The 9846-nt window shown below is 39.6% G+C and overlaps 1 protein-coding gene across 2 annotated transcripts in view; it reads right to left on the reverse strand.

Annotated features, from left to right (window-relative positions):
• Window positions 1-2626: 2626 nt before the first annotated feature.
• Window positions 2627-9846, reverse strand: part of spdef (SAM pointed domain containing ets transcription factor) — a 14192-nt gene continuing 6972 nt past the window's right edge. Inside the window, exons 2-6 of one of the 2 annotated variants that reach the window (XM_014009538.1) lie at window positions 8658-9105; window positions 7183-7380; window positions 5771-5818; window positions 5394-5528; window positions 2627-4754 (exon numbers count right to left, since the gene is read on the reverse strand). In XM_014009538.1, coding sequence (XP_013864992.1) covers window positions 4576-4754; window positions 5394-5528; window positions 5771-5818; window positions 7183-7380; window positions 8658-9096 — 999 coding nt within the window. In that variant the 5' untranslated portion in view covers window positions 9097-9105 and the 3' untranslated portion in view covers window positions 2627-4575. Of the gene's footprint in view, window positions 4755-5393; window positions 5532-5770; window positions 5819-7182; window positions 7381-8657; window positions 9822-9846 lie in introns of those variants that run through there. The other variant, XM_014009537.1, reaches the window with a different exon arrangement.

The raw sequence follows: 9846 nt of genomic DNA on the forward strand, positions 1-9846 counted from the left end.
TGTGTGTGTGTGTGTGTGTTACAGAACAAGGTAAAGTACTGTTTAACATTTATACACTTGACCTCCAAATGTCTCAGCAGATAGAAAACATCATTTGAACAACAAAGATTGTGAACAAAGAAGAGGTTTCACTCTGATGCATTTCTGGTTCAAACATGTTTGTTCTTCATTCGGTGAATTTACTCACGCTGGAGAGAGTATTCAGAAACTTTCTTCAAGAGTTGCGATAGGTATTCAAGTAAAGTAAAAAGCTTGGTGTAGTAAAACTACTAAAAAAGTACATTTTTTTCCCAAAAAGTTAAGTACTGTATTTATTCATTATAATACTAGAATTTAACCTTAAAAATCATCCATAAACTGCTCACTACTCATCTCTGCGTTTGTCTAACAGTAAATGAAGCTGAATGAATACTGATTAATCTTTCCTKGTTGATGGCTTTAGGATTAATAAAACATCCAAYCTGTAGAAATCTCAACAGAAGCTGCCACTAGAGGTCAGCAGCGACCAGMTCTCCTGACTGGCATCACCTCACTCACTTCTTGTTCTGTCTCCAGCTGGAAGAGGCCTGAGGTACAACACAGACATGCATGAGACAACTGTACAAGCACAGGTCATGCTTCAAATCACCCTCCAGCCCAAAGAACCGACATTTATCTCAACCAGCACACCTGCTGTCAGTAAAACAACCTCACCTCCARAGCAACAAGGTTCAGAGGTTCATCCAAACCAACGAACTGTAAAAATACATCTATTTTATATAGCTTTATTTTGGTGACTGTTTTAGGTGTTAGTTATATGTCACATGACACACAGGGAAACCCAACTGTGAAAATAAAATTTATTTTGTATTTTCTTTAAGCAAACCTGGTGGTTGACATCTGTTTATTTGTCTTTTGCTCAAGTGACAGTCGTAACCCTTATATCAGTTAAGTACTTCCTTTAAGAGGTTACAGAAGAGTTCAGGAAGAAAAATTTCCACCGAATTGGTAAAAAAATATATCTTGTTTGACATCTTTAATGATGGTTTAATGCACACAATGAGCACAACACAATGCTTTGCATCTTTTTTTAAAACGAATTGTTGTAATGGGAACACAAACAAGACACGTAATGCAGATGTAAAATTGGCTGTGATCTTAAATCCTTGCAGGGGTTCATGTTTTTTTTTTTTTTTTTTTTTTTTTTTTGGTAAGGTGATCTCCAAAACCTGACCAGAACATGTTGGGGCAAGGTTTTCTGGGAATAACCTGTTACATTTTGCTGAAGTCCTCCCTGTCCTGGCTAATGTTTACTCTCTGACTCATCTCTATGAAAACAGTTAATTACGACACATTATTAAAACCTGTTGGATGAGAAAAAAAATGAAAGCTGTGGTAGAGAATGTGACTGAAAGCATGAGTCATACGGTTATACACAAGAAAAAAAAAAGAAATATCACTCAAGTACAGGTCAAAAATAGTTTTATTGTTCCTTTTCTGAGGCTTGGGGAAAGTGTTCTCCCCAGGCCGGGTGAATATGCAGACAGAACAGGAAGCCAGTGTAGTAAAACACAAATAGTATGAAACACACAAAACAATTAATACTATATACAAATATAAACAATATACACAAATTTACTGACTAAGATTCTGTTCAGGAAAATTAAATGTTCTGTCTTGTTTCTCCGCTTGATAACGTCCAACATGTTCTGCACTGATAGTGAATTTAAGGTTGAATATAGTGGCACAGATGGAGTCAAAAACTGAAATATTTAGACTTTATTATTCAGGCTATAAATTTGAAAAATCAAGCAATCTGCAATCAAAACTAAATAAAAAGAAGTCAAGAACATGTTTAGTGGATCTGAATGAAAAAAAAGAAAATTTTACTGAGACGTACAGCGATCATTAGCTCTTTAGTTGATTGGATCAAGATGGCCGCCGCAGCTAAGTGATGTTAGCGAACACACAAGTGGCTGTAACTCAGTCAGTTTCTGGATATTCAGCTAAAAATCTGGTGCAGCAGCTGAGAGTCATCCCCACCTCATTCTGTGGACTAACTGTGGTAAAAGATCTGTTGCTAAATCTTTGTCATTATCAGCAAAGTATTTCGTGAATGACAGGTTTTATTGGAACATTTCAAAACCAGTATTTGGGTGTACATTTATAATTCAAGGTCAAAATGGCTGCCACAGACAAAAGACAACAACAACAACAAMAAAAAAACATGTTTTCCTATTCTTTCGGGTTAGAGTCCTTTTGTTCCCCAATTTAAGATTTTATTTACAGCTCAACCAGAGCTGACAGAGTGACATATTGATCTCCACAGCAGCACTTTAAGAAGCAAACATCACTTCTCTCCAAGAAGACCAAAACGACACAAGAGTGGCCTTATCAGCCGGGCCGCAGAAGAGGCCGAGGAACTCACTGTTGGCTCCGAATCCATCAAACTGCTGAGTCATCCCTCTCAGGTGCGACGCCACAGCCTCACAGGCTCAGAAGCACAACAATATCTGGTAGAAGTGAAAATGACGGAAACGAAAAAAGACANAAATTTATTTTGTATTTTCTTTAAGCAAACCTGGTGGTTGACATCTGTTTATTTGTCTTTTGCTCAAGTGACAAGTCGTAACCCTTATATCAGTTAAGTACTTCCTTTAAGAGGTTACAGAAGAGTTCAGGAAGAAAAATTTCCACCGAATTGGTAAAAAAATATATCTTGTTTGACATCTTTAATGATGGTTTAATGCACACAATGAGCACAACACAATGCTTTGCATCTTTTTTTAAAACGAATTGTTGTAATGGGAACACAAACAAGACACGTAATGCAGATGTAAAATTGGCTGTGATCTTAAATCCTTGCAGGGGTTCATGTTTTTTTTTTTTTTTTTTTTTTTTTTTTGGTAAGGTGATCTCCAAAACCTGACCAGAACATGTTGGGGCAAGGTTTTCTGGGAATAACCTGTTACATTTTGCTGAAGTCCTCCCTGTCCTGGCTAATGTTTACTCTCTGACTCATCTCTATGAAAACAGTTAATTACGACACATTATTAAAACCTGTTGGATGAGAAAAAAAATGAAAGCTGCGGTAGAGAATGTGACTGAAAGCATGAGTCATACGGTTATACACAAGAAAAAAAAAAGAAATATCACTCAAGTACAGGTCAAAAATAGTTTTATTGTTCCTTTTCTGAGGCTTGGGGAAAGTGTTCTCCCCAGGCCGGGTGAATATGCAGACAGAACAGGAAGCCAGTGTAGTAAAACACAAATAGTATGAAACACACAAAACAATTAATACTATATACAAATATAAACAATATACACAAATTTACTGACTAAGATTCTGTTCAGGAAAATTAAATGTTCTGTCTTGTTTCTCCGCTTGATAACGTCCAACATGTTCTGCACTGATAGTGAATTTAAGGTTGAATATAGTGGCACAGATGGAGTCAAAAACTGAAATATTTAGACTTTATTATTCAGGGTATAATTTGAAAAATCAAGCAATCTGCAATCAAAACTAAATAAAAAGAAGTCAAGAACATGTTTAGTGGATCTGAATGAAAAAAAAGAAAATTTTACTGAGACGTACAGCGATCATTAGCTCTTTAGTTGATTGGATCAAGATGGCCGCCGCAGCTAAGTGATGTTAGCGAACACACAAGTGGCTGTAACTCAGTCAGTTTCTGGATATTCAGCTAAAAATCTGGTGCAGCAGCTGAGAGTCATCCCCACCTCATTCTGTGGACTAACTGTGGTAAAAGATCTGTTGCTAAATCTTTATCATTATCAGCAAAGTATTTCGTGAATGACAGGTTTTATTGGAACATTTCAAAACCAGTATTTGGGTGTACATTTATAATTCAAGGTCAAAATGGCTGCCACAGACAAAAGACAACAACAACAACAAAAAAAAAACATGTTTTCCTATTCTTTCGGGTTAGAGTCCTTTTGTTCCCCAATTTAAGATTTTATTTACAGCTCAACCAGAGCTGACAGAGTGACATATTGATCTCCACAGCAGCACTTTAAGAAGCAAACATCACTTCTCTCCAAGAAGACCAAAACGACACAAGAGTGGCCTTATCAGCCGGGCCGCAGAAGAGGCCGAGGAACTCACTGTTGGCTCCGAATCCATCAAACTGCTGAGTCATCCCTCTCAGGTGCGACGCCACAGCCTCACAGGCTCAGAAGCACAACAATATCTGGTAGAAGTGAAAATGACGGAAACGAAAAAAGACAAGTGTAGACGAGGGGCACTTGTTTGCAGCTGGTTTGGGGGCGGGTGGTGTTAGTGTTTTGTGGCATGAATCACACGATGGAAACATAAGCAGGCAGATCATGCAAACGATAAGGCAGTTCGTTTATTTTAATCTGTGTTTGCTTGATTCTGCAGCAGGAAAAAAAAAGGAAAAAAAAAAGCCTCCATGGTCACTTAGTTTTGTCTTCCAGCTGCTGCCAGATGTGACGTCAGAGCTGGCAGTGACCCCGAGGGTGGTCACACGTTTCAGGCCACGTTTTAGGGGTTCAAGAAGTGCAAATGTCTGGTTTGGCTGTTTCCGGYGTCCTTCCTCCTCCCGGTGCGCTGAAGTCTCACACCGGGTGGACGAACTGGTACACCAGTCTCTGGGACACGTCGGGCTTGCGGATGATGCCCTTTTTGTAGTACTGACGGATGGAGCGGCTCAGCTTGTCGTAGTTCATGGCGGGTCGGTTCTTTCGGAGGCCCCACAGCCTCGCCACGTGGGCCGAGTCTTCGATTTTAAAAATACCTGCAGGGAAACGCAAGTCAGGGTTTTTTGAATCAAAATCTGACAAAAGTTAGTTATATATATATATGTGGAGATTAGGTTCATATTTACAAGTTTTATTAGAAGAAAAATCGCTCACAGGTAAATGATTTTATAATTGCTATTTGTTTTATTGTATGAAAGCTCAAACATCGGCTGCAGTGTGTTAGGAACTATGAATGAATGGGGTTTGACAGCAGATGTGATGCAGTTTTAAAGAGGAAGCAAAGGCAGTAAAAGCATTTAAGTTTATTATCATCATAAAAAAAAATCACCTCACAATATGACGACCTGCAACTATCATGTCTTCAGACTTTGTGTGAATGTAGGAATGATGGTGGAGGGATAAACATCTCTGTAAAATGACATTGCTATCTTTTTACCAGGTTAATTTTTTTCTAATTATACTGGAAAAATACGTGCTTTTGTATTATTTATTATAGCGTAAACAGTACGAGGCCTGTTCAGGCACCAAAACATGGTGAACATATAACTTTAGTGACCACGTTGCCGCTTTTCTCCCAACCTGTGCAGTAAAATAACTGTAAAATCACCTTATTGTGTGATTCTGTCTGCCTGTGAAGCCTGCGAGTGAAAAAACCCGAAAGCATCGACTCGTACCTTTTTCTTTGTTGAGCCAGCGGATGCAGCGTCCGTAGCTGTGAGGTTTGAGCAGGAGCTCTCGGAGGAACTGCCACAGATGAATAGGTTGACCCGAACAAGACGAATCCGCCTCGGACCACAGCTCCTCGTGGCCTACTGTACACAACAAAACACATTTTTTTCTTATACCACTATGTTGTGACACATAAACGTTATAAAACTGATTATATAAAACATGCATTTTTGACTACATCTCCATAGATTTTATTGAGCTAAATAAAGAAAGGCAGATAGCTTAGAATGTGAACAGTGTTAAGATTTATTTCCCTAGCTTTGTGTGACTTTCATTAAGGCTGGTTAATGTCTTTAAAGTAAAATAAGGAAATCAATCCTACCTGTAGCTTTGGTCTCTACRACGGAGCACCTCTCTTTCATCCAGGCAGCTGGAGATAAAAGAGTGACAGACCATCAAKCACAAGAAAAAGCTTTATTTTTCCTTTCAATTAATTTATTCAAACCCAACATTACAATACTGAAAAGTTTTAAACCACCACTAAAGTCTGTTTAGTGTGATTCCAAGCAGCCAAATGTTTTTATAGTGGCCCTGATTAGCAGTTCTTAGAACATCCTGGAGGTATTTTAAAGGTTTTTGGCCACTTTTTACTCATTTTGTGTCCAGTTTTTGTACCTGGTCTCAACAGCAAAGTAGAGAACGGCCTAAAACAGGGGTCTGCAACCTTTACAATCAAAAGAGCCAATTGTGCTGCTTGTCTCACTAATAAAATGTGTCAGGAGCCGCAAAACAAGCTACAACTGTGATTATCAACTGGTGGTCCATGGGCCTTTTCAAGGTCCTTCCGGGAACCTTTACGGTCAGTGGAAATGACATTACAAAACTAAAAAAATATTGTTGTTATTATTATATTATTTATTATTATGCATATCAGGATGAATAGAAATACCATATTCATGTAAACAAGAAAAATACCGTATGTAGTTTACACCAAATTTCATTAATATTTAAGTAAACAACAGGCTAGCTATTAGTTATACAAAAAACCAACAGGCTAGCATGAGCTAACATGTTGATCACATATTTGCATACAAATTGATTTCTGTTGTGAGTTTAAAAACAACAACAACAACAAAAAATGTATTCTGTTATGTTTGGCTACATATTCAAAGAGCCACTGCAGAGGGACCAAAGAGCCACATGTGGCCCCAGAGCCGCAGGTTGCAGAGCCCTGGCCTAAAACAACAATCTACTGCAAATGAACAGTATGTGAAAGTCATGTCATCACACCTGACTCAGGACCTGAGAGATGAATTTTTTTTTTCAGTTCAACACTCACAATTCACAGTTTCTCCAGTTAAACTTGGTTAAGTTTTCTGTTATGACTGGTTTGTCATTTGGACTGTATGCAGTGCCTTTCTGTTCAACCAGGATACTCAAATCATTTTACAATAACCTGTGCCGTCATTTACCCATTCACACACAGCACTCGACTAAATCTCTCTACAAAGACGAGTCAGTGCTATAGATCACATTCATACCATAAATCAGTTTCTGCACTTAACTGGTAAGGAAAGTAACCAAAGGCTCTCCAAGAAATTTTTTTCYTTTTTGTAAATTCTTTAGTTTTGCACTTTAAAATGTTCCAAGTAAGTCTAAATGACTGAAGATGTTCACACAGTACTTTATCTGAACAAAGACTGTAAGCTGCCTCTCAAACGATCACATCAGCCAAAGATAACAGGAGGTGTAGCCGGTTATCATCATCATCTTAAATAAATAGTCCTTAGTTACCTGACTTCCATATGTCCAGGTGTGCGTGCAGCGTGTCGCCGCACAGCGGAGAGCGCTGGCGAAACTCCTCCTCGCTCATGGCGCACAGATCCTTTCCTGTCAGCTCCTGAAAGGCTTTCCCTGCGTGAGGCAACCTGTACAGGTGTTCAGTCCACAGCAGCCACTTCTGGACGTTTGCTGTGTTCCACTCTGTAGCATCTGTGGGGAGGAACAAAAAAACCACAAAGTGCTAGTACAACAGAGTACTTCAGCATTTACACAACAGAGTACTTGGTACTTCAGCATTTACACAACAAAGTAYTTGGTACTTCAGCATTTACAYCACAGAGTACTTGGTACTTCAGCATTTTCACAACAGAGTACTTGGTACTTAGCAACAAACCAGTTTGATTTTAGCTAATATCAAAAATATTCAGCTCATTTAAAATATTACAGCTATTACTTTTGTCTATAAAACTTTTGTACAATTTAAATATTAACTTTATTCACATTTTTTCCTCTATGGAATAAAAAACTTTTCAAATCCTTGAAAATATTTGAAGGGTTTGAAATCTATCTTGCTTCATTACCCTTTAGCTACTGCTTTGCCGCTTTTAGTGTTTAATTAATGTTTTGATGGTTTTAGCGTTTCACTACTGTTTTGCTGCTTTTGGTGTTTAGCTGGTGTTTTGAAGGTTTTAGYCACTGTTTTGCTCATYTTTGCTTTTAGCWACTGATTTGATGGTTTTATTTTTCGGCTAGTGTTTTCTTGCTTTGGGCATTACAATACTAATTTGCCARTTTTAGCTACYGCTTTGCTAATTTTGYCTTTTGTTYTGATTCATTGACTTCAACAGCCTATAGTTTAAACTTCAACAAATTTGACAAAGTTTGCAGCAGACAGCATTGACGCAACTTTTTTTTTTTCCTGAAAATGCGATTTCTTTAGTTTAAAACATTTTTCTTTTTGGCAAAGTGTCATCCTGGGTCATTTTCCAGCTTTATGTTGTTACACATAATAAATCTTGTGAAAGCACGTGTAATTATGCCTCTCCGGTTCTAATCAGGAGAACAGATGACTGGGTATCAGGGAGGTTTATAGCAGCTAGAGGCTGTAGAATATGTATAAAAACACTTCCTTTGTTTGCTTTCAAGCAGCAGGGACCTCGCCCTTAAGTCTGTGTACACGTCTGCAGGCAGTGGAGAATCATCACTGTCACCGTTCAGAAAAAACTTTTTCAAAAGGTCAGGATTAAACAGATCCTGGAAGCGGGCAAACACGTCTGCGTCAGAAATAAGACGATTTAGAACATCTGTCAGTTTGCCCTCAGAATTTGTTGATTTTGGTAGCAAGGTTCAGAAGCTCATAAATCTCTGAATCAATATTTTATTATTTGCAAAACGTGAGCAACACTTTTTTTGTCAGTTACAAGCATTAATGCTCTGCGCTGCTTCTTGAAAATGACAGGTGTGGTGGTGGGTGGGGGGCAGCCTACCTGGGGTGATGTTGAGCAGCTTGCAGGCAGTTTCGATGTCCTTCAGCACTTCTCCGACAACCATGCTCTGAACCTGCTCCAGAGACCGCTCCTCCTCCTGCCCCACCAACCCAGGAGACAGGCCCTGCTCCTGGCTGTCAATGATGGGGCACTGCTCCGGTGCCTCGAGGTTCTCCATGGGATTCGTGGGTATAGCCAGCGTTGCGGGGGAATCGGAAACTTTCAACAACCACCTGGCATCTTCGGTGAGAAGCATGTCGTAGCAGGAGAAGTAGAGGCCCGGGACGCCTCGTTCCAGGGCTTCGATGTTCGGTTTGGTCTCGACCATCTCCCAGGGGTCCTCGGAGCTTCTGTTTCGCTCCAGGAGAATGAGGGAGTCCTCGGCCTTCCCCATTCTGGACCCGTACTCCTCTGATAAACTCCCCACCGGGTGTGACATGCCTGCTTTCTGAAAATAAAGCAGACGAAACGAGCCAAGATTAATTTCTAACCTGTGGTCTGAACTCGGTCTAAGAACCGTGCAAACATCAAAAAAAAAGAAAGACAATTATTGAGTGATACCTTTTCCAAAAGCTCCTTATTTGAAACTCTTTAGCTGCTAAACCAGCAACTGTTCTGTAAGAAACTCCATCAAAGTTCAGTGTGTGTTTGGRAGGTGTGCGTGTGCTGCTTGATGCTTTATAACAACCCCAAGTTTTTATGGAGATACTGGGAAGAGAACCCAAAAGGAAAGTTAAAGCACACACTGCGCTGGCAGGCATGGGGCAAAATGGATTGGACTGAGTCTCTTATTTGAGGGTCAGTGGCCCAGAATGCCTCGTGCCTTGGGGGTAGGTGACTTGCATTGAGAACCCGAGGCAGCGCCGCCGCCTGTTGGAGCTTTCAAGGTGCCGCCTCTGCAGCTCTTTGTCCCCATTGTCAGCTGGAGATTTTAATCAAATGGAAGTTAGCAAACGCAGAGAGGAGCACAAAACAAACTGCATGCTTGAAAAAAAAAAACAGTTTGTGTAAAACTGGACCGAAGATTGTGAGGTTGGTCCCAACAGAAGATCATCACCAAAGGTGAGCATTAAGCCGTGCCACAAGCATGATCTCATACAGCGGGCAAAATAAGTATTGAACACGTCACCATTTTTCTCAGTAAATATATTACTAGAGGTGCTAATGACATGAAATTTTCACCAGATGT

Source organism: Austrofundulus limnaeus, unplaced genomic scaffold (genome assembly GCF_001266775.1).
Source record: "Austrofundulus limnaeus strain Quisiro unplaced genomic scaffold, Austrofundulus_limnaeus-1.0 Scaffold59, whole genome shotgun sequence".
Taxonomy (NCBI): Eukaryota; Metazoa; Chordata; class Actinopteri; order Cyprinodontiformes; family Rivulidae; genus Austrofundulus; species Austrofundulus limnaeus.